The sequence below is a fragment of the Danio rerio genome, chromosome 11 (genome assembly GCF_052040795.2).
Source record: "Danio rerio strain M-AB ecotype USA chromosome 11, GRCz13ab, whole genome shotgun sequence".
In the NCBI taxonomy this organism is placed as follows: domain Eukaryota; kingdom Metazoa; phylum Chordata; class Actinopteri; order Cypriniformes; family Danionidae; genus Danio; species Danio rerio.
Genome location: NC_141031.1, coordinates 25,749,229 through 25,775,278, shown reverse-complemented (window position 1 = coordinate 25,775,278; position 26,050 = coordinate 25,749,229). Strand labels below are relative to the sequence as shown.

Below are 26,050 nucleotides of genomic sequence, written 5' to 3'. Positions count from 1 at the left end.
ATTTTAATAAGTTCCAATAACCTAAAAACCTATGCTGTCAGGACTTACTAATCATATATTTTTTTGCAGTGTTTAGTTCTTTGTAATTCATGAAATTCATATCACTGACACTTTGAGATACATAAAAAAAACACAGAAGCGAAGTAAAGTGAATCCCCATGATTCCTGATGATACATTGAGCATTAACATTATTTTCAACATTATTACATTTAAATGTCAATTGGGAAAATCCAGCCCTTGTCCACAAGCTTCTTCTTTTGTACATTTAATTTCTGATTTACCAAATATTTACTAATGCTTGTCACATTTATAAACTCTTCGTCAACACACCTTTTTACATTACAGAATCCATAAAACTTTAGTTTCAGTCTTTTACTCCATCACTGATCTGAGTTGGATTGTTCCTCTTCATGGCTTATCTTATTTCGCAAGCCCAACATCATAGAATCACATACAGTATGCTGATATATTTGCTCCTTTCAAGTACGAATGACTTTCAGGCACGTCTTTAAGTAAATTTGCTTTGAATTATTTCAAATGGTTCAGTTCAGTTGGATGAACTACTACATCCAGTTCTCCAAAATGAACTGGTTCAAATGATAGAACTGGACAATTTAATAGTGATTAAATATAAGAATGTTTTCAAATATTGTTTCGTTTCTTGCAAAGACCAATTGTTCTGCCAATCGTAAGCCCTCAGAGAATTGCCAGGAACCACGAGTTTTAAATTTGATTTCCCTGTAAATCTCTCACAATGATGGTTACCACTGGAGTATATAAATCAGCAGCTACTGTTAACTCACATCTCGAATGACCTGAGGGTGAAGAAATTATGATCACTTTGCCTTTTTTTTGGTGTGAACTTTTCCTATAACCTTATGTTATCATCGCCTTAAACACATAAACTTGACACTGATTTAAACACCAGTTAAACAATGCTTTATGCAGCCAGTTTTTTGCTTATATCTGGCAACACAGTGTTGTGAAGAAGTGTAAACCAATGTGATGTTATAACATGTCAAAACGATTGGCAATTGGCCAAGGCATACCGTACTGACAGCCAGGCCTACTGTAATCTCAAATGCCTCACTTCAATGTCTACAGTACATGTGCATGGGTCCATAAATCAGTAGTTAACCCAATGAGGTATATTCTGTGAGTATTTAATCACCCTTTACTTGTTAAAAACCTATTTGAGTATTTCTTTCTGTTTCGAAGAACTGACTTCCATTTTTTTTTTTCAAGTCAACGGGTGCCAGTAACCGGCATTCCTTAAAATATTTTGTGTTCAACAGTAGAAAGAAACTCAAAGTTTAAAACTAATTATAAGGTAATTTTCATGTTTGGGGGAACTATCCCTTCAAGTGAGTATGTATGGTGTCCCATTCATCATTTTAGCTTTCAGAAAGGTGGTCAATTGACTCTCAGTTAACACTACTGCAAGCTCCAAGCTGTTTTTTAACAGTCAAAGTGACATTATGTCAAGCAAAATTGCAGACTCACAGCAAGACCACAAGAGTTTCAACCTCAAAAGTGTGCCTGGTATTCACATATTTTGGAGTGTCACTGTAACATTGTGTATTCAGGGTGCATTCATTCCATGCCTTATTACCATAATTATGAGAGTCCAACTTGTAAAGAGTGTTCACATCCACACAGAACTTACACTTAGAAAAAAATATGTTTCTGAGCGCTACAACTTGTACCATTTCTATGACAGATTTGTTCAAGTGATAAGTTTAAGCATTGATAATGTCCTCAGAGTGAACAGCTTCCTATAACAGATGTTGTACTAATAATGTTATATAAGAGGCTCAAATTATTATGTTATTGACAAAAAGCATAATAAAAAATAAATACACAAACATACAATACACATAATGGAGACCAAATATATAATTTGTGCTTCATTCATATTCAATGTCAGAGGCTGCTGTTACACAAAAAGTCCACAAATGAGACTCAAAGTAGCTTTAAAACTGTCCTTCTAACCATGTAGATTAAATGCAGACAGATATATTTTGACTGATAAGCCTGATGAACTGAGAATCAACACATTTATCTGTTCTTTAAGTCTTCTCATGCAACTTTATCCAGATAATGTATATTTCAAAATATAATGCTGATTAGCTTAGCAATTTTTACCATATATCATAACATACTGTATTCGTGCACATAATGTACAAATCAATTTACAGAAGGAAGTTTTTTCCAGTACTGTGGTTCCTCACTATAACGCGGTTCATGTTTTTCGGCCTTTGTGTGTGTAATTTGACATCCTACAGTGCATTTTGTTCTCCATCCTAATCAGCACTTTGTGTTTTGCATCCTGATTGGCTGTAGACCATTGTCAATCAATCTTCTCCTTTTCATGTTTCAATTACAGTACAGAATGCGTTCAGCTTGCCAAATTTACATAAACCTCCGATCGCATTTTTCCCCACAATGTTGATGCAACATTCTGCACCTTTAAAGGCACCTGTGGTAAGCACCCAATAGGCAGAGGAAGATGCTAACCATGCCCAAAAAGTTGAACTTCTGGACGTGCTAAAAGAAGGTAGAAGTTATGTGGCTGTAGGAGACCATTACGAAATAAATAAATGAAGATCAAATGGAGTTAATATATATTTAATAATATAATATTGGAGGTATTTTTCTACAAAAGTTTGAACTTAGAGAGTTTTTAAACAAGAGAGAAAAGTGTGAAAATGATAATGCCTGACTGTGAAAAGTGTATAAAGAGGGGTTTTACAGCCTTAAAACATCTATAATAAGTGAAAATAAGTAAATTAATTGTTTTAGTTTGAAGATGTGCTAAGCTAAAATCTCTTACTCTTTCCTTTTTCTTAGTCCCTGATTTATTAGTGGTCACCAAAGTGAAATGAACTACCAATTGCTCTGGCATATGTTGCATGAAGTGGATGCCCTTCCACCCACAATCCTGTTCTGGGAAACACTCAAATCTGTTACATCCTAATCAAAATATATTTAAATTCATAAATGTAGTTGTTCCTTTGAATGTGAAGTGATTCACTGCCCAAACAATACAACAACAACATTAATAATAATAATAATAAAGGGACTAAGCTGAAAAGAAAATGAATAAATGAATAAAGAAAATTAATAATTATAGTAATAATAGGGGTGGCTAGATGGTGCAGTGGGTAGTGTCTGACAGCAAGAAGGTCGCTGGTTCGAGTCCTGGCTGGGTCAGTTGGCATTTCTGTGTGGATATTGCATGTTCTCCCCGTGTTTGCATTGGTTTCCTCCAGGTGCTCCGGTTTCCCCCACAAGTCCAAAGACTTGCTCTATAGGCGAACTGGATAAGCTTAATTGTCCATGGTGTATGAGTGTATATCCTAGTTATCCAGGTTGTAGGTTGAGCATTGGGCTAACGACCCACATCGTAAAAATGAGATGTTATGAAACCCCAACATGGTGCTACTAAATCTCAACTTCGATATAAACTGTGCTGAGAGTAACTAATAATAATAATAACAATAATAATTAAGATGATGATTGAATGCATTTTTATAATGTCTATAGACGTTGCAGCAACAGTTTTTGATATGGTGACAGCAATAGTTCTGTATGAGTTTGTAAATAATGATAGTTTTCAATTTTTGTTAGATTATAACAGTCATATGTTCATTATTAGAGTCATATGTTACAAAAAGCAGCATGTGACTCAAAAGCAATACAATAACATATGTCTGGGACAAATATGAGATAGAAAATAAAACAACTAACACTTTAGTGCTTTAGTGTAATTGGGTAATTTTAATGACAAAGACACTGTTAATATTTCCTGTTCAATAAAACACCAGCATGAGCGGCTCCTTTATTCATTTTTCCTTGTAGTGCACAAAATATTGCTGTTAGATTCCTTATATCAGAATGAGCCAAGCAAATCATTTGATTAAATACTTGCTTCTGACATAAAGACGACACTTAGGATATGGCTTCATTCCACTTGTCCTGTATATTCAGTATATATAAGCATATATTTATTTATATACACTCCACATATTTTGGTATGTTTGAATAACAAGTCAAGAACAATGAATGGCTGAATTGCCATAGATCTGTCAAGTTTAGTTTGTGCAAGAAAGCTTAAAATATTTTCAGATTTCTATCAATGGACCACTTTTATTTTCGTTGGAACAATAAAAGATTCCCTTAAACACACATAGTTCCTAAACAGAATGAAATACAGCCTCTTTCTGATATTGTGTCTCTCAATTTATGATTTGCTTTAAATAAATAATGAACTCCATCACCTGGGTTTTTTTTTCTTCTTGATGTGTCTTTCTTTCATGTTGGAATGTTGGTTTTTCTGTTTCACTTGGAACTCCCTGCTGAAAAGACCCCCGGCACTAATAACCAGCAGATGTTTTTGGCTACTGGTCCCAGCAGGCTTCTTAGGCCAGACCAGTGGGTCTTTTCAACAGGCCAAAAATGCATTGTTTGTCACTTACTTTTTGCTGTCTGTAAAATAGAACAGTTATGAGTAGAAGTCCACTGCATACTAATGCAATTATGAGCACGATGCCGAAAGAGGTGATTGTGCTGCTGGATTGTTCTGCGGCAGAGCTTGTGTGTACATCTCCGTCTGGGTCAGTCTGGTCCTTTATCTCCAGGGATCTGTGGTCTGTGGAAATCAATGGCATCTTTAATCAATTATCAAAATTGGTAACACATGACTCAAATGAAATCAAATTCTTGGGCTTGAGAACACCTTTGATGTTTAGCACCCCCCCCCCAAATTAAATTGAATTCATATTTTTTTTAAACCAATGCTTTGGTTTGTCATTATATTAGCACTTGGTGGTTTACAACAATACAGCATTTTTAACATGTTTATCTTGGTTCATTCTCATTATTAGGATTTCAGTTATTAATTCTTTTTTACAAAAGGTGAAATATAAGTATCAGAGAAATCATTTCACTTATTTCTGAAGTTAGCAAGACTACTTAATGACTGACAACAATTAAGCCGTACATTCTGTTATGCCCCATCCAAATGAGTGACGTCAAATGGGTGGCGTCAAACGTTGCCGAACTGAATTGTAGATCCATCGGCACCACTTCAGTTGTGTTGCTCACTGAAGAAGTAAGGAATTTCTCAACTATTCCAGTGCTAATGGAAGAGTATGGAGTCAATACAAGGCCTTATTTACTTGCATATTAAAATAAAGATTTGAAAACAAAAACTTGTTGTGTAAACCAGAAGTTATTTAGCAAAGAAATGTAATTAAATCGTAATTAAAATAGAAACATTTTGCTTCACTGAAGGCAGGTCCAGAGATGCCATACATGCCCCAGTTTCCTTGACTCTGCCCCCTTGTGAAATTAGGGCCAGAAAGTGAAACGCGCAGAAATGTGAAGCGCAAAGAGAAAACGGCATCGCAAACTCACAGTTGACTGAAAAGCAAATTAAATTGAGCAATGCAATTGACATAAAGGGTTTTGTAAAGGAAATGCCAGAAAAATATTTTGCAACTCATTCATTCATTCATTCATTCATTCATTCATTCATTCATTCATTCATTCATTCATACATTCATTCATAAATTCCTTTATTAATCTGGGGTCGCCACAGCGAAATGAACCACTAACTTATCCTGAAAATGTTTTTACGCAGTGGATGACCCTCCAGCTTCAACCCATCACTGGGAAACATCTATACACATATTCTTTTAAATTGCAAATAGTTCAGTTTTTTGTTTGCATTGCAGTTTTTGCTCATGCAGTTCTTTATTTTTGTTAGCAAATTTCCTTTTTATTTCTTCAAACTTTGCTTTCCTTTTGTGATTTTTTTTAGATTTGCATTAATTTTGCATTCCTTAGCTCAATACTTAAGTTTTTGTTAGAACAACATTATTTAATGCTGCAAATATATAAGCCCCTGTATTGACTTCATAAGAGTTACGCTCTCTGTTAAGTCCTGATGCTGAAGCCCTATGTTAATTGGGCATTACATTTTGTTTTAAGGTGTCTGGTACAGGGTAACTATTTATTTAACAACTGGGTAATATGAAAATATGGTTAGGGTTAGAATTTGGGTTAGGTTAAAGGTTAGATGCGTGTAGTTATGCATAATTATTTCTAGTAAGTACAAGAAATCTGTAACAAAGACAACTTAAAAAAAGTGTTACTATATGTTGTAATGTGTAACTATTAAAGGCCATCTATGATAAAAAATCATTTTTTGTAAGCTGTTTAAACAAAATTGTGAGTAGGTATAGTGTGCCCACAGTCATATTGGAGTGATATAAACTCATTAAGTCTTTCTTTTTTTAAATTTCCTGACGTTAAAACAGGATCAATATCCCTCCTATTGTGTAGGCCGACCTCAACGTGATGTAGGAGTGCTGCTTCCCTGCCCAATGAACTGATTGACAGCCACATATTAACATGTCTCCGTAGTAATGCATATAATTATATCAACAAGACAGGATGTGCACAAAGCAACTGGTATTAAAAGATCTGTTCAGCTCGCTGTGATCATCAATTATCATTAAATGTGATCAAAAATGAGTTTTACAAGTTTAAAACATTTTTAATGTGAGATCTGCTTCCTTTTTGTCTGTCCCTGTGATATTTATCTGATGCAGCCAAGGCGGAAATTGAGGCACACACTTACAGGCATGTGGGAACAGTGTGCAGGGAGAATCAGCATTTAAGGCACAGGCCACAAAAACAGCTACGATGTGTTTAAAGCAGAAAAGTCCAATATTCTGAAAGCTATGATAAATATTCTGACGGGTGTTTTGAGCTGAAAGTTTACAGGCACATTCTGGTGACACACAAGACTTATCTTAAAGGTGCAGTAAGTGCTCTGCCAAAATGCTAACCAGTTAGCATATAGCTTTGGACGGCACGGGAAGGGAATGTTTCAAAGCCACGCCTCCTGAAATCAAGAAACGCGCCCACTGCAACACGACAGCAAACAACCCACTAGTTCATGTCTTTCGGCAGTTAGAAGTGTATGTACAGTAGTGGTTGGTCGGCGGCATGCAGGAATTTCACTTATTACTAAGCCATACTTACGTGCTATTTCAGAGCGAATGTTCAGAGTAGCATGGTAAACAGTATCGGGATTGCGTCAAAGGCTGTCATTGTTCAGAAATAAGCCAATGTGAATTTAAAAGCAACTAAATCGACATTATCGATGCTGTAAAAGGACCTTATGAAACTGAAAATAGTCATATCAATCTTTCACTGGGAGATTTCAGTGTCTAAACAACATGTCTGTGCATATAACCTATTTGTAACAACAACATCTGCTTCAGCTCTGCGTGAAACTAAAATAGTTTTAAAACAGAACATTACCTGTCTAACAGAAATAATTCAGCCATGGTGTCGTCCTTCCTCCAGCATGCAAAAGTAACTCCAGTATTGATTCAGGAGTTTAAAAAGTTTCAATTCAGCATTTGATTTTGCCGCAACTGTGACTGTTTCGTGTGCATATGTTGTGATCGTGCGGCGCTCATCTAAGCGTGCATGCGTGGCGGTCATGCAGGCATTCACACGCTAATGGCGGATATGCGTGAACAGAGATGCGCAAAAGCCCAAATTTGCATTTGTTGACAGACAGTTTGGGCTACTTATCTGAATTTTGGGAGATGTCAGTCTGAGAATATTTAATTGGATAAACATTTTTTAGTTTTATGCCTTACCCAGAATATAAAAATACAAATAAACACATTCAGATCGTTTACTGTAATCATTACTATTGGGCTGTGAAGAGACTTTTGACCAGCGCAACGAAACATGTTTCTGAAGACAATCACCCACTGCACCTTTAAATCTTGAAAAAGGGGTAAAATAGGTGCCCTTTGAACATAAATGAGAAATGCTGTCTTGGCAATTAAAGGAAATAAGCTGACTACAAAACAGAATACTGATGTAAAATATAATAAATTAAGGTTCAAAGAAAAAAAGGTTTAAAAGCCACAATTGATTAAATTATATTCAAAGAAACTTAGTTAGATATCTTGAATTTTTTGTTTTGATGTAACCAGTCACCAGTCACTGAAAGGGAGGCTCTCAGGAATGTGTGTAAACATCAGATCCTTTTTGTTTTTCCGGGCAAAAACATCCTGAATACTTTGAATAAAAATCAGTTGACTGGCTTTAATAGACAACCTAGGAAGTCTGGGAAGCTTTTGTTTGATACATTTCTTAACATTTCTTTAAAAACTGCCAATAAAAAGTAATTATTACATAGTAATTTTTATTTGCAACCTGTTCAATAGTAAAATAACATGGCAGACATCTGATTTCCTCACCTTTGCTGATCTCCATTTCATGGATGGTTCTAATGAAATTCCTTGGCACCCTCATCGGACTCTGGGTGTATGCTTGGAAAGTTTCAGGAGGGGGGTTTAGATGACCATGCTGTTCTTCAAGAGAGGTCAGACTGTCTGATGAATGTGCGGCTTCTTTCAATGAAGACACAGCTGTGGTTCCGACTGGTACAACTTGTTCACTCATTTTAAGTGTTTGGAAAGATTTTCCTTGTATCTCTGTGCTCTTTATGTATTTATCTGTTGGCTCAGTTGTTGCAGTAAGCCAGCTGTGGGATAATCCCACACTGGAGCTGGATGGTCCTTCTTGGTTTTTGGAATCCAAAGACCTCTTGGCAAGTAAAAGGGGAGTGCTCCTCTCAACACCGACCTGGATATTATCTCTTGTGTTTGTCTGATATGGGCCAGATGCAATAGACTGAACAGATGAGTCAATTGTTTTTGGAAATACATCCCTAATATTTGTTAAGGATGGGAAAACATCTGATGATGGCATTAGGTCCAACTCTGTGTTTTCTTCTGGTAAGCTTGGAGTACTTCCAAAGAAGAAGCTGGATGAATCTCCTTGTGTTGTTACTGAAACAAAAGACTGTAATTGTTTAGTTCTCTCATTACCAGCTGGTAAAGTTGTGACAGGTGAAGAGAAAGATCTCTGTGAGGATGTTGTAGATTTCAGGTAAATATTCCAATGGCTCGAGGATGAAGATGCTTTAGATGATCCAATGCTCACTGTTGGACAAATGCAGGGGCACTCTGAGGTACCTTGAGGAAACATGATGCAAATGTACTGTAAATTATGACAGAAATTTCATTTTAATTACAAGTTCTCCAAATCAGTTTATTCATACCTTTTTATTGAAAAGAGTCAGAAGAAATTAAACGAGTAGCAAACAAGTGCCAAGTTGTTAAATCCAAATGATAACCAGTTCCGTTCATTTCATAGATGAAAATGACTTGACACAAACCAAAAACTTGGAGGTCTGCTGTACCAACATGACTGATGCGCACACTCCATTCCATTTATCTAAAGAATGAACAGCACAATGCTGTAGATTATATAGAACAGTAATGCTGGTTAGTTTTTATCTTTTGACTACATTGTTGTAATTCATGATCTCTAGGAACATATTTAGGGCTACGTTTTCAGAATGAGCATGTGTTGGACAAAAACATTTTCCTTTATTTGCATAAATCTCTACCCTGAATGGTAATAAAGGTGACACAAGAAATGTCCAGTTTTAGAAGGGGATGCACCAGGCAAATGTTTTAGAACAACTTCTCCCAAGTTGTTTTAGAACAACTTCTCCCAAAGTCCCAAGGCTAAAGCGGGTTTTTTGAAAGTGTATGTTACCTAAGGGTCGGCTTTTGTGGCACCTTTGCTGTGTAAAAATGTTTCTAGAAAGCTAAAGTCCTGCATATTTAAACTCCAACCTGCTCCAATACACTTGAAGTGGTACTGGTTGTTAAGACAAATGGGCGGAGCTGGAACTCAGTTCCCCCTTGATACACTTCCTCTGCTCGGTTGTTAGGGTTGTGGAAGGTTTAGACATTATTAAAACACAACAGATTACTGTTAAGGTTAGGTTTAGAGTTGGGGTAGGTGTAGAGGTGAAAAAGAAAAACTAATTATTGTACGTGGTAGGATTAGAGTTGTGGTAGGTGTTCGTCGGGCACCAGGTTAGGATTAGCGAGAAATAAACATTTCACTGGCTATATTCTTCAAGATTTCTGAGAGATGATCCACCTGGAAACAAAGCTGTTGTGACGTCAAACCCCTCGTGAATAAATTCTTCAATAAATGAATTATTAAATTATAGCTAAACGAATTATGGCTGCTTTACATGTCAGTTAAATGACCTCCGGGTGGTCCTTGACTAATAAACGTCCAGATCAGTGCTCAAGGAACATCAGGAATATTTAGCGAAGGTAGAAATAAAAACTGATCATTCACTTTCCTAACTTACAACACCTGACGGTACAGGGACTCAAATCCACAACCTTCAGTTGTAAGCCGTTAAGCCCAAACTCACAACCTTGCATGTATGACTAAGCTGATTGTTAGATGATGTCACTTGATATACAGCTACCTGCTGTTTGGATGAGGGGTTCAGTAGTGGATTCCGGGTAATCCTCTGTGTACTCCTCCTCACAGTTCCAGTCCACAGACGTGTCACTCTGAGTCATCAGACTCATATACATGCGAATCACTTCCTCAGCTTTCTCCAAAGCTGCTCTGGGCACAGTCACGTGGATTTTTACGAACTTCGTTGGACTGTCCTGTTGAATGAAGTATATATTTGTCTGTTGTTTCCACCAGAAGTTAGGCATTATTCTCAGTAGTGTATCGCATCCCAATGGCTCGTAAATCAAGTGGTAGGCACTGTTATTTGGTAGGCACTGTGATTTGCTCAGTTATGCCAATTTAAATGCAAAGGTGACATGGTTTGAGATGTCTTTGTTATGACAACTTGACAATTACCAAGACAGCATAAACAGTCATAAACCCCACATACATGTCATATACACGATTGTCATGAGGCTATTATAATCATATAATGAATGTTATAACAGCATCATTAATATTTTTTAAGACTTGATACTTTATAATTTTAAGGGTGCTTTCACATCTGTAGTTTGTGTCTTTTGGTTCGGACCAAGGGCAATAAATTATACGTTGTAGCCATTTCTGCCATCTTTGGGTCATTTTTACAGCCCACTGCTGGCTTTGTTCTGAACCAGATGAGAAGAACCAAAATGCAGTCATCTGACCACTCATTGGCCAGATGTTATTGAACGTATTTCTTAAACTGCTTTTTGATTGGTCAGAATTCACGTGCGGGAAAATGCTAATGAAATGCCCGCAAGTTAATAAAACGGCAGACACAAAATCTTGCTTTTTACTATGGAGCTACGACTGGAGTGACTAATTGTAACACTGCTTATAGTATACTATATAGTTTGTATACATCACTTTAGACAAACTATACATTTCGAAAATGAAGCACAACTGCTGCTGGAAAACGACGCTTTAATGCATCACACGTCACTTCAGGAGGAGGTTAGTTTGAATTTTTAGATTAATTTACCTAAACTGTGAAATGGTCATCTTGCGAAAATATTACAGATTCATCAGGTAATGTTTTTCTCTCTCTCTTTCTGTGTTTAAAATTGTTAGTACAGCGCTGTCAACAAATATTTTTCTAGCCTACAGCAGCTGGATTAGTCCAAAAAGGCACAGTACTTTTTCCGGTTGGGTCTGTTTTAGTTCGGATCCTATTCTTACCACAAACTAATCGCTCCAGATTTCGTTTGAAAGCATATCGAGACCATCTCTTCAAAGAGTTCTCGATACGCTTTTTTGGTCTGCTTTTGGTGCACACTTGAGTAAGATTGCTACATTCACACCTGCCCAAACCAACCACACCAATGGGGAAAACGAACTCTAGTGCGATTCAATCTAACTAAATAAGGCAAATGTGAAAGCACCCTAAGACTTAAACTGCAGTGTTACAAATTAAATTCTTCATAAAGATTTTTAATCCCAAATTCATTTTGTTCTACTGAAAAAAAAAAAAAAAAAATCTGAAAATATTCACTAAACAATTATAATGGCCTCATGACAATCATGTTCATGACAGATATATGACAAATTATGTTGTCTGGGTAATGCCAAGCTGTCATGACAAAGACAAGACAAGTTGTGATGTTTTTGTTTATGTCAAGTTGTTAAAGACATCTCAAACAATGTCATCTTTACATTTAAAATAACATAACTGGGATTTTTATAACAGTTGGCAAAGGTATTTATATAATCTCCATATTCATGACAAGTGTCATGTCACGATTATAAAGGTCTTATGAACACCCCTTTCAAGTTAAGTGTTACCATTAATTTATTGCAAAGGTTTTAGTTTAAGTAAACCATTTCAAAATATATCCAGTTCCTTTTGAGGTTAAATCAAATGTATTTTTTTGTAAATGTTCCAGGATGTATAAAAGGTGCTCTATTAGATACACCACTTTTCCTTATGTATATCATGCCAAAGACAACAAACAGTCTGATTGTTTTTGACCCGGTGTGAAAGATATATGATGCACTATAGCATTTATCTTTGATCTAATAAGGACTGCAACCGGAAAAGTTTCTTCTTTGCTTTTTAAAGATATACTGCAGAATACTTATGGGCTGATACAATCACATAATAGTCATGTGGTCCAATTCCCTTCATGTTGGCAGAGATTATCTTAAATATATCGGCATGAGTCCAGTTTTGCAAACAAGCAAAGTCCAGCTCTCAACATTTCAGTAAAACAACACAACCGAGTCCAACACTACTGCAAGAAAACTATTTTAATAAATACTATTGTTGCCAAATAGCTAGCCCCTAGCTACTATCCAAATATCTCGGTTTCTTGAAGTTTCCCGCCTTAAACCTTACTCAAAATTATAGGCATAATGAACTTCATGACTTATAATTTATTTCTAAAATATTTCAAAGCACCTCAACAAGATAAAAACTCATCCTGTTGTTTGTCTGTGTATTTGTGTTGTATTTGTGGACATTCTTTTAAACAAATTAAACAATTACTGGTTTAAAACAAGTATGAAACAATAACTCAATTATAAGTACCAAAGCTCTCCTAGAGAATAAAGATGGACTTTGTTACCTCAATCTCCTCATTGATTGAAGGGATGCATCTCTGTGAGTAAATGTTGTAGATTAAGATCTTCAGAGAATTAGAATAACGATAATTGTCGGAATCCTTTGCATATCTGAAATGGGTGTTGAGTAGCTCCAGTATGTGAGGGAATGCCGCTTTAACATAACATACAACACTCTGAAACACACAAAGAAAAATGTATATTATCACACATGTTGATGTTATTCAATACAACACACCATTGTTTTCATGGCATTGAATTTTTGAAATTTTTATTCCTATTGTAACAGTACTCAAGCTTTCCAAATGATGTCAATGCATGCAAAGGGTATTAGGCGCAGTCCAAATACTCCTGCCAGTTTAAACAAAGAGGAAGCCCTGGATCGCTGTCAACAGGAGCCCACAGCGGCAATTGGGGCTGCTTTGGCCCTAAAAGTAAATGTCATGATTCATATCAAATGCACACTTTTGTCAACCTTGAATGCTCCATTGAATGCTGATAACCCATTCAAATCTGCTGAAGGGTAAACAAGATCATGAGAACTTTCTCTTTTTTACACTACACAAGTTCAATTGAAATAGATGCTTTAGCCTATTTTTATTTAATTATTTATTTTTTTGTGTGAAATATACTACCTGACAAGTTTTAGGAACAACAACTTCTAGTTGGCCTCACAAAGGTTCTAGATTACAGTGCGCTTATTATCAAAATAAAATATGATCATGCCTTGATTTTGAATTATTTAATTAGGACAGTAAGCTCTGACTTTGCTTTGACAAAAGTCTTGTTGCTTAACAAAAATAATGTACAGTATAGAATATAAAGTCATGGTGCAGTGCAATAAGAATGAATATTGTGTATGACTCCCATGAGCTTGGAGGACTGCATCCATACATCTCTGCAATGACTCAAATAACTTATTGATAGAGTCATCTGGAATGGCAAAGAAAGCGTTCTTGCACGACTCCCAGAGCTCATCAAGATTCTTTAGATTCATCTTCAATGCCTTCTTCTTCATCTTAATCCATAAATGCTCAATAATGTTCATGTCTGGCGACTGGGCTGGGTAATCCAGGAGCACCTTGACCTTTTTTGCTGTCAGGAACTTTGATGTGGAGGCTGAAGTATGAGGAGGAGTGATATCCTGTTGAAGAATTTGCCTGTGATTTGTAATGTAATGGGCAGCAAAAATGTCTCGATACCTCAGGCTGTTGATGCTGCTATCCACTCTGCAGATCTCTCGCATGGCCTCATACTGAATGTAACCCCAAACCATGATTTTTCCTTCACCAAACTTGACTGATTTCTGTGAGAATCTTGTATCCATGTGGATTCCAGTAGGTCCTCTGTAGTATTTGTAAAGATTGGGATGCAGTTCAACAGATGATTCATCTGAAAAATCTACGTTCTGCCACTTCTAACTTATCAACTAGAAGTCAAGCTATTATTTGTTGCTTTTACAACTGGGATCAATAACAAGACTTTTAGGTCAGGTAGTGCACATGTAAAACTGAAATAAGTAAAATGGATGCTATGGGCAGTATGACACCAAAAACTTTTGGTCCATCTTACACTAAGGATTTTAAAGGGACAAATTATAGAAGAAAATTAAAGAAGAAAAATTGTTCTGTTTGTGCAATTGTGTTTTCCACAACACCAAATTGATACCATGAAACTTAATGTTGTCTATGATTTAAAAATTAAATATGTTTGCCTCAAATATCTATCTTTATATTCACTATTACTTTTAAGCACAGTCAGTTTGTTCAATAGCTCACATTATTGTTTTTATTGTAGAATGATGCAGAGCACTCGGGTTAGAGTTTGATAAAGCATGGTTCGGCAAAAGAGGTAAAATCAAGGTAAAACTACTGTACATAAATTGACTTTTTTTTTTTGCTTTTGAAAATACTGTTAGTTGATTTTTATTGGGGGTGGTATGGTGGCTCAGTGGTTAGCACTGTCACCTCACAGCAAGGTAGTTTGAGTCCCAGCTGGGCCAGTTGCTGTTTCTGTTAGGATTTTGCATGTTCTCCCTGTGTACACGTGTGTTTCCTTCGGGTGCTCTGGTTTCCCCTACAACCAAAAGACATGCACTATAGGTGAATTAAATTAATTAAATTGGTCGTAGTGTATAAGTGTGTGTGTGTGTGTGTGTGTGTATGTGTGTGTGTGTGTGTGTGTGTGTGTGTGTGTGTGTGTGTGAATGTGAGAGTGTATGAGTATTTCCCAGTACTGAATTACAGCCTGAAGGGCAAACGCTGGAAGGGCATACGCTGCATAAAATATATATATCAGTGTTTTGTTAGGTGATCTGTACTAGCACAACCATTTATTGAGGTGCACAAGAAGGATGTGTATTTGAAACTTAACAAAACTCCCCCTTAATAAAGAAGTTTAGATTTACAAAATTGTAAACAGTGCCCTCAATTGGATTTGTCGTCTGAAACATGCGATGAACACAATCAGATTTTTACACTTTCAAAAATGTAGCCTAAAGCGTCTATTTCCAATGAACCTGTTATTTTTACAGCATAAGAGAGAGAAAATGCATTCACTAAAATAAAAACAGAGGGCCCCTATCATCCACCCAGTGCAATAGGGCACAAGACGTGTTTGGCGTGATTTGTTGCTATTTTCAGACCAGTGAAAACCAAATTTTAACTTTTTGCAACATGTTGTTTAAATAGTCAATCCATTTGCACCACTTTGTGGGCTCATGGGCTTGCTTGTCTAGGTGTGTTAAGCCCATTGGCACCACTGATCATCTAAAGTCCAGCACAGTGTGTGTTATTTATGTGCCTATGTGGGTCAAAACACTTACACATTACTTAGCATACACAGGATGTACAGCAATAGACAAATATCTTTTTGAATACTGAAGGATTAAAATGTTACAAAAATCATTATTTTCTACATAAATATAAAGGCCACTGTCTCCATGCCTCACATCGGGTTTTTTTTTTTTTTTTTAGTTAATTAATTACAATTTGCTTTTGTATAATGTTATTATTATTAGCAGTATTATGTATTATATGCGTATTTATATATATTTTTTAATAAAAACAAGTTTAGATTTGTCAATCTTCTAAAGAATTTCTAGAGAAGAAGATCATCTGCCTCTAAAGGCCCGGGTACACTTCAAATGAAACTAAATAACAAACTGAAATGACATCATTAAAAAAGAAAAAAGAAACAAAAGCTTAGTTTTGAGTTTACTTCAGGCTCATCAAGGCAAACTTTGCTATCACTGGTCCGTGATGATTAAAGAATAGGTCGGCATTTGCTGGAACTCCAGCTTCTTTTACGTGATTGGTATCTCATATAAACGTAGGTCAGAAAGGAGAACAGCACCCAACAAACAACGCCAAGTTAGCAACATAAATGAAAAGGAGGCTTAAATAGCAGAGTTGGCACAGAGCTGGCACCTTTGATTTGCCCTCAAATGTAGAACAAAAAATAATTTCATTTGAAATATACCAGAGCCTTTAATCACTGCCTTTTCAAAACCTGCCAATTGATTTATGCATGCAGTAGGTACAGTAAATAATAAAAGAAGCAAAAAAAAAAACAAAAAAACAGCTCTGATCATAAAACCAAACAACAAAGACGACTTCAAATACAACAAATCCTCTGCATTGCCACTGCCAAGCTCTTGAAAAGTCTTTTCCAAACGGCTGCTAGATTAACTCCAATAACTCAGAGGTCTCCGTGTCCTTTTTTCAATATCTCATTTAGGTTTTTTATACTAAGCATCAGAACATATGTTGCCTAACTCAGGATAAATAACTATAAAACCGTTCTGATGCTTCTGTTAGAATAACTTCAAAGAGGTCTAATCAGTGACCTGAAAATTAAGAAAATAGTTGGTTGTTCTTTAATTTTGATCTCCACTGAATACTGAGTATAGATTTATATCCTAAATATTTTCTTTTTTCTTTTCTTTTTTTAAGTAAAAATGATGACTACAATATGTGTAAACAGAATGATAAGAGAATTCAACATTCAAAAGAACAGAATCAACAGTTTTGCAATAATGCCACACAAACAGCAAGGGAGTACCCTGAGAGGAGAGGAAAGAGTGACTTGGTCAAGCATAAAACTACAGCTAAATTATCGCTGGGTTTTGAAATCTTTGAATTGCCGTTCCAATTTTATAACCACTTCCAAAATCATTCAAGATGGAGCATTCAGAATATAAAGGACATCTGGCCATTTATGAACAAGCCCTGCTAAATTCCAAAAACTAAATTCCAAAATCCAGCAAAATGATCTAGCTGCAGTCTGTTAACCTCTCCACATGATTGAAGGTCTTTTGAATTTTAAAAGCACATTTGAATCGTGTTCTGCCATGGTTTTGTCAGTAAACATTTTCTCTATACACTTCACATGGCTCATGCAGACATTTTAAAGTCTTCAAAAATTGACTCTCTTTGAGCTCACTAATCAGTAAAATGGCTTAATTTGATTACATTTAATGCCTGGTGTTGAATGAGATTAACGTCAAACTTCATCATGTGAAAACACTGCCAGTGCATTGAAACCATGAGAAACCTTTACTATTATGTCATCATTTAATATGTTGAGAATAAAAAAAGACAATTTTGAAGAATGTTGAAAACCAGTAATCATTTACATCGAATGTACTGTTTAGAACCATCCCTTTATGAGCTGATGCATTTACTTATTTTTTTTTGTTCTGCCCAAAAGATGAAACCTCAAAGTTGCAACCAAAAAGCAAACTTTAGCTGACACCTTTCCTTGGTGGCGTTAGCCGGCTTAAAAATATTTGCTTTAAAAGATTTGTTCACCAAAATTTAAAAATTCTGTTATTAACTACTCAACGTCTTGTTATTTGTCCTCTGAGACCTTCTTCAAAACACAAATAAAGACATTATAGTTCATATGCTTTGTTCCCCGTTGTCTTCCACATTATATTAAGCTGTGCATTTATACAGGCTATGCAACAATTGCATGTTGCACTTATGACTGTGATGACAATACATGTTTTATTCAAATAAGGCAAACCATGACCTGCCGCAGAAAAGACAAAGAAGGGAAAAAATATTTTTAGAGTCACATGAAAGTTTTGACAATGTTTTTTTGGATTTTGAACGTCTTGGGACAGTTGCTTGCTATGGAAGATAAAGGAGCTCGGATTTCATCTGAAACATTGTAATGTTCCAAGGATCTCAGGAGATTAGAATGACATGGGGAGGGTAATTAATTTTCTTTTTGTGGAAACTAATCCTAATAACCCTGAAATACTTTGTTCAATGCTCACACATATGCTAGAGTGCAATGAAAGCTAAATAATAAACAGACAAAGAAGCAGGCAATTATACTCATTAAAAAAATAATAAAAAATAATGATAATAGGAGTTTGCATGTTCTCGCTGTTTTTGTAACAGTCAGTGTACTTTTACCTCATTTACACTATACTATAATTACCATAGACAACTTAACTATACCACATATTGAAACTAGCTGTGGGCTACATATATATTTCGTCACCTTGGAATTATATAGTTCCAACTGCGTTCTGAATGATTTTGAGATATTGAGCTTCATAGATTTGCATTCCATAGCAAACAGTATGTGTGTAACAGTTTCTTTTTTAAAATAAAAAGTCTTAAAATGTAAACAACTTATATAAAAACATCCCATAATGTAAATAAGTTGTCATTTAACAAGAATATTTCAATAACTCAAATTTGACAAAAATGTCAGAACCTTATAATTCATAAAGTGACAATTTGTCTTATCAAAACTTTTTCTCTTTTTTTTGTTAATCATCCCTGGACTTTCACAAGAATCACATCACAGTATTAGACATTTCTTTAAACTTCTGAAACCAAAGACTGAATGCTATCTTTGAAGGTGAACAACTGGCTGAAATGCAAAGGTTACCATTCCAGATTGTTTGGGTCAGAAAACCGAGAACTGTTGTCAAAGAATGTTAGGATCAGGCAGTCTGACTATAGCCAAAGCACACCATAGTACATCATTTACTCACACTGCCATTCTTCATTCAGAAATTTGATCCCACATCACAAGGAACGATTGGATTCCCACAGTTCCCACACTGTGCACAAACACAGGATGTCAACTTTTTCGGTAGTAGTTTGGTAATCAGTGGGCTTTAGTGAATCAAATATATTAATATATTTAAATCACATCTAATTTATTAATAAAATGTGTCAAACTATACAAATTATGTGTCTAATGTTTCTTTTCTTAGCAACACAGTGGCGCAGTAGGTAGTGCTGTCGCCTCACAGCAAGAAGGTTGCTGGTTCGAGCCTCGGCTGGGTCAGTTGGTGTTTCTGTGCGGAGTCTGCATGTTCTCTCTGCGATCGCGTGGGTTTCCTCCGGATGCTCCAGTTTACCCCACAATCCAAAGACATCCGGCACAGGTGAATTGTGTATGCTAAATTGTCGGTAGTGTATAAGTATGAATGACTGTGTGTGGATGTTTTACAGAGATGAATTGCGGCTGGAAGGGCATCCGCTGCATAAAATCGGGCTAGATAAGTTGGCGGTTCATTCCGCTGTGGCGACCCTGAATGAATGTTTCTTTTCTTTAGACTACATCCAGATATAAACACCTATTTTACAAGAAACGTGTTTTGTTAATGCTTAAGATATCTTTTGGTGCTCTAGAATGCCAGTCTGTTGAATTACATTTTTCATAGCATTGACTGGCATGATAATGCATTCACAATCATGCGGGGAAGTCAAATGTACATTTATATTAAACATTTTTAATTATCAGTTCTTAAGATATAGATCAGAAATAAAAGAACAGCTATTTCTTACCATTAAAGTACTGGCCCACCATACATCTTGTTTTGATGTTCTTCATTGGGGATCAAGACTTAATTAGGGAGGTCAACCCCCCAACCCCCTGTAACCCCCCTGTTCATAGCTCAAGTCTACTGAAAGTGAGCATAAGAGCTAGGGGTGAACAATACACCAACACTATGGTTTGGTGCAGTTCATGGTATTGGGCACACTGTACGGTTCAGTTCAGTTTGCTAAGGATAATGGGCTTTTGCTATTGCACCAGCAAATCTATGAAACGCTACATGCACTTTTGAGTAAATGAGAGCAATAATTACACCTAAAACCATTTAGTGCAGCTGATCTTGGTAAGCTAAAATATCTGTCTGTCTGTCTGCCTGCCTGCCTGCCTGCCTGCCTGCCTACGTGTCTGTCTTTCTGTCTGTCTGTCTGTCTGCCTGCCTTGGTAAATCTTGTGTTTGCATGCAATACAATAAAAGCGGCATAAATAGCTGAAGTTCCTATTAGAAATTGCACATGAATCAGTTTTTATATTGAGTTCATGTGAATACTGACCCAGATGACGTTTCTACACTTGATGACAGGAAATATGAACTCACACTCTCTGAGAGATGAGTGGAGTTTATTTGCTGGCTCACTATGGCTCTGTTTTCTGTAGCATTTTAATTTCCTTATTAAACATGTACTGCTGTTTTGAGTTTAAGCAGTGCCACACTGCATGTATTCATTAACAGAATAAAATAACATGTGTTGACATAAAAAAATCACTGCTGAGTACTAACTAACAATGCTCAACCACTAACGCCAATGCACTGTAATTTTCAACCATGTCATTTGAATATTTCACACTCGTGAAATATGTGAAGCACTGTGGTTAATTCAACTTGCTATATAAATAAACAAGATGAAGTTTACAACACATAACTTTTGTTGTGGTTATATGGCATCTTCATTACTATGCAGATATTTGAAAACGAGGGCATCTGTGCACATTTGCACCCTGATTGGTTTATCTGGAGCATTCTCTATTCTTGCTCAGCTTATATGATCAAAACAGATTTTTGTTTCATTTATATTAATAAATATCTGCTCTCTGTCCTGTATTACAGTTTTTCTCAATTGGTTTGGCTCATTTATTGAAACAGAAATTACATTCTCAAAATTCTAAGATTATTTAGCAAAACAATGTAACAGTTTAGCACAACACTATAGCTCACTTGCAAAAGCTCTTATTTCTCTAAAAACTGTTCACTCATGTATCGAATCTAAATTTCCTTCCCATTTAAAAAGTCAGCGCCACAAAAATGGCAAATACCCTTCTCAATTGCTTTGGCTCATTTCTTTCAACTCACCAGACATTCTCAACAATCTTGGTGCTTTTGCCAAAATAATGTGGATGGTTCGGCACAACACCATGGTTTATCTGCAACAGCTCATACCTTTCCCAAAACATTTCACTTATGTGTCACAACTAAATTTCCTTCTCATTCAAACAGTTAATGCCCCCAAAATACTTTGTCCCTTTGGCATTGTGTAAGCACTGCAAGTCAAAATGTTTAGATGTTTTGTCACTATTGCAGAGGACTATTGAAGTATCAACAACCATATCCCCCAAGTTCTAGTTTCACCTGACTGTCAGTTGCTGTAATAGATGTATCAAATGTTCAACTGATTCATATATGGTATTCATGGTATTATGTTCTTGACTAATTTTAACAACTGAACTGAACCATTAGACTGAGAATCAACAATCATTTTAGATCAACAAGATCTATTCACTTGGAATTGTGCTAAATGTTGGCTACCTGTATTTAATCATTCTCAAAGATGTACTTAGGCATTTGCAATTTGATGAAATAAATGAGAAAATCAAGTTTGTTGTGAACAATTGCCAAGTGGTTTGAAGGTTTGTCCATGTTGTTTTCAAAATGTTAATCCTGTTTCCTGAAATGAGCCAAACCAATAGAGAAAAACTGTAGTGGCCTGTGATGGTGTAGAGCAGGGATGTCAAACTCAGTTCCTGGAGGGCCGCAGCCCTGCACAGTTTAGCAACAACCCTAATTAAACACACCTGATTAAACAAATTGAGTCCTTCAGATTTGTTTGAAACCTACAGGTAAGTGTGTCGGAGCAGGACTGGAACTAAACTGTGTGGGTCTGCGGCCCTTCAGGAATTGAGTTTGACATTCCTGGTGTAGAGGGCTTATCGTGTTTTTTTGGTTCGGTTTGAATTTCATTACACCCTGAATAAGAACTCATGATCAGTATTAATAAGGTAATCCAACAATAAAAGATGGCATGGCAAAATAAAGAACAGAAAATTCCATTGATATAATTTAAATCCCTGTTTTTTGTCATTGTGCTTCTATAAACATGGTGTAGCAGATGGTGCAGACGGTGTTTATGGTGGACAAGAGTACAAGCTGGCATTCAAATCTTTCTTTTGTTAGCATCTTCCAACAAACAAACTGGATCCCAAAGGATGAAACAATTTCAGAAAACATTTAAATCGGCTGTATCCCTTTTAGCAACAACCAAATATGATAGACTAAACAATAGAGAACAAATGACATGGACTGACCAATGAGAATTAAACACGATTAAGAACAAACAATGAGAAATAAGACACACAATATAAACAAAAAGACCACAAGCCAATAGAAAGAAGACAAGACATCCAAAACACCATAATAGTATAAGTAGCATTTTGCATACAGATTTTAGTGATATTTCACTGCTAATTTTATGAATTGCAAAACATTTCATTCCATAAATCCAATCATGAAAGATTGCCACTGTCTCACATTCCTCAAAATCCAACTAACCATTGTATTGTTCGCACCAGCTACGAATGCTATCAATCAATTAAATGGGTGTTATCAGTGGTTATCAGCTGATAGATATGAGCCAGTAGAGGCCTTCTGTGCCTACTGGTAGGCTCAGAAGGCTGTTATTACCCATCCACATGGTTAATCAGCTATGCTTATAAAGAAGAACTGTTTTTACATTGCTGTGACATTGCTGTTTAGGGGTAAGGTAGTGGAAGACGTTATTCATTCATTCATTTTCTTGTCGGCTTAGTTCCTTTATTAATCCTGGGTCGCCACAGCGGAATGAACCGCCAACTTATACAGCAAGTTTTTACGCAGCGGATGCCATTACAGCCGCAACCCATCTCTGGGAAATGTCCACAAACACATTCACACACACACACTCATACACTACGGACAATTTAGCATACCCAATTCACCTGTACCGCATGTCTTTGGACTGTGGGGGAAACTGGAGCACCCGGAGGAAACCCACGCGAAGGCAGGGAGAACATGCAAACTCCAGGGAAGACGTTAATAAAATACAACTAATGGGGAATTTAATGGATAATATAAATAATTCTTGTTAACTTCTGGCCACAGCCGTATGTAATCTGTAACTGATTAACCATGTATATGGATAATAACAGCCTTCTGAGCCTACTAGTAGGTGCAGAAAGCCCCTACTGGCCCATGTCTATCAGCTTAAACCAATTATAATACCCATTAAATCGAGAGATAACTTTCAAATCATGTGAATGTATATCAGAGCATGCTTTTTTTGTTTGTTTTGTTTCATACAGTTCTTCCTTACTGCAAAACATAAAAACATATATGGCATCTAGGGGCCAGTGCAATGGTTTCAAAACTATTTTGTAGACCTGAACCAGATGAACGGGAGGATTGGTTTGAGACAGTCCTCTGAGACCCTGTCTGGTTTACCCAAATTCAATTGACTTCCAGTGCTCAAGAAGCTAAATAAAGGTGCTTTTATCCAGAACACGCCAACTGAATAACAGAACAGCAAACACACAGACACGGCAGTATATCAACACAATAAGCATGCTATGGATCAGCATATGTGAAATCCATCAGTTCAAACCGAATGAGTACAAGTGATAAAAATCAAACGTCCAAACAAGCTGTATCTGTTAAAACAATGAAACAAACCATAACGACCCACAGGACCCACAACAGAGAGAAAACAAACGTCTGGACCTCAAGAACAAACACTCAACAGCCACAGCTGCCACACTCCAAGACAAACCCCAGCAAACCCCATAAAACAACCAAAAATAATAAATTTAGTTACTACTGTTCAAACATTTTTGCAGTGGAACACAGCTACAAAGTCACGGCATAATCAAATTTCCCAAAACTGACAGTGGCAATACACTCAGATAATGAAAACATAGGCTTTAGCTAGAAGCCGTTTTAGGAAAAGTTAGTGATCTCCAAGGACAGACAACATGTGATCCATGAGTTCTGACACTCTTTTAAACAGGCCCTAAAAAGCCATTTATTTATATCTCTCTGGAGTATACTTTAGCAATCTCAACTCAGCACTATAGTTGAGCTGCTGAGACACACAAACATGTTATAGTGATCCCCAAAAGGTTTTTGCCTGAACTAACTAACTGTAATAAACAATTTGCAACTATAGCTTTAATAGGTTACATAATGGTTTGCAATAAACCTGAAATATACTGTTTCTATAGATCAAGTTAACAACTTTAAAAGAATATTTTAAAATTTCATTTTTTTTTTGTTTGATTGAGTGTTTTGTAAACCTTCATGAGATTGTAGTTCTTTCTCTTAAATATGTTAAATTCACAGCCTTGTTCCTTGGCTTTTGCCTGAATTTTTTTTTTAATTTACTTAATTGTTTCGGATTGAAGTAAATGGTTGGCTTATAACAGTTTTAAGGGCACTTTTTTAACCACTTTTAAAAGATGTAAGATAAGCCTTTGGTGTCTCCAAATATTCATCAGATTATTTATAATAGCCATTTGCCAGTACACATACACATATGTTTGCGTTTACTGACACCATGGGGGCGTGGTTATTATAGTGGTTAGGAATTACATGATGATTGACATATTGACAAATGTCACAAAATGTTTGTGAGTTTTGATAAGGAATCAAAATGCAATATGCAACATATTCCAAACAAAACCAACTGCCCATCTCTACACTTGTAGGCTACTTCAATATTTTTATTTTATTCATTTTTTAATATATGCATATTGCTGATCTTTATGTCTGCTTCTGTCTTTATTCTGTCTTTTCCTTGTGAATGCACCATTTTATAGGGGAGCACCATGGCTAATATTAAAAAGCCTGGCCTTTGGGGAGGATTATTTATATGAATCATGGAAATGAAATTTAAAATTTTAAATGATGAATTACTGGTTGGGTGCCTCGCCTCCTTTTTAAAATCATACCTTTTGTATGACTAAACTCGTAAGAGTTTGTATGAATTTGCCACTGAACAGACAAAACAGAAAATCTTTTCTCGTAAGATCAGGCTAGTCCTATCACAATCACTTTCAACGTTAAACTAACAACTTGAACCATAGACTTTGCCTTCTTTAAAGAGCCAATATTTTGCAATAAAAAGGTTATATTTTGGTTTTAGGAGTCTCCAACAACATGCTGATATGCGTGCAAGGTCAAAAAAACACTCTCATTGTCTTATATTTATGGATTTATTTTTACCTAATTATCACTGCGACTCCCATATGTATCGTTCAGTGATTCATTTGTTACCAAACCCCATCTTAGCGTGAACCTAATCCACGGTGATTGGTCCAATGACCCAGTCTGTTGCAATTGGTCGACTGCGTTTAGCACGAGACAGAGAAAAATGCCCACCAAGCTTACAGTATGAAGTAACACAAAGTATGTGAGAGCCAAATGTGGGAATGCAATAAAGCAATGTAGTTAAACACCAGCATTTTACTCTACTCTTAACCGTAACCCCAGGTAAAAACAAGGACACACATTCAGTATTAAGCCACACAGTGGCAAAAGTTGAACAAATTTGAAAACTGACCATGCCGCACATGTGAGGAACAGCTGATGGTAGTCATAGCAAAAGCAAATAGCAAAGGATCACAAGTTCAGAAGCGCATTTAAATCAGTAAAGGAAGAAGCACGCATCATGTTTTTTAACGTGGTTTTGGACATAATATGTAAACAGCCCCAGATTTAACCTCAAAGATATAGTACAAGAACTGATTTTCCAAACTACACAAAACGAGGCAACAGTTTTAAGGACACTTACATGTTATGTTGAAGAGTAAAAGTTACTGACAAAGTCTCTGTCAAAGTCAGACAAAGTCCCATAGTCTCTGCTGCTCCTTCAATAGCAAACGACCGATGAATCGCGCATTGCAACGTAGGTTATTGTATCAAAAATCAGAAAAATGACAGGAACAAACACTGCACTAGGTTGGCTA

The 26,050-nt window shown here is 36.2% G+C and overlaps 1 protein-coding gene and 1 long non-coding RNA gene across 5 annotated transcripts in view; one reads left to right on the top strand and one right to left on the bottom strand.

The window, feature by feature from the left end:
* Window positions 1–26,050, bottom strand: part of csf1a (colony stimulating factor 1a (macrophage)) — a 44,145-nt gene that overhangs the window by 11,434 nt on the left and 6,661 nt on the right. Inside the window, exons 4-8 of one of the 4 annotated variants that reach the window (XR_015501710.1) lie at window positions 12,982–13,152; window positions 10,401–10,590; window positions 9,162–9,337; window positions 8,296–9,075; window positions 3,762–4,652 (exon numbers count right to left, since the gene is read on the bottom strand). Coding sequence is in view for 3 of the 4 variants with exons in the window: in NM_001114480.1 (NP_001107952.1) it covers window positions 4,423–4,652; window positions 8,296–9,075; window positions 10,401–10,590; window positions 12,982–13,152 (1,371 nt within the window). In the remaining variant the exon portion in view is untranslated. 4 annotated transcript variants of the gene reach the window in all.
* Window positions 8,349–11,902, top strand: LOC147841798 (uncharacterized). The gene is made up of 2 exons (XR_015502585.1): window positions 8,349–9,071; window positions 10,397–11,902. It is a non-coding gene; the product is annotated as an uncharacterized LOC147841798 (long non-coding RNA).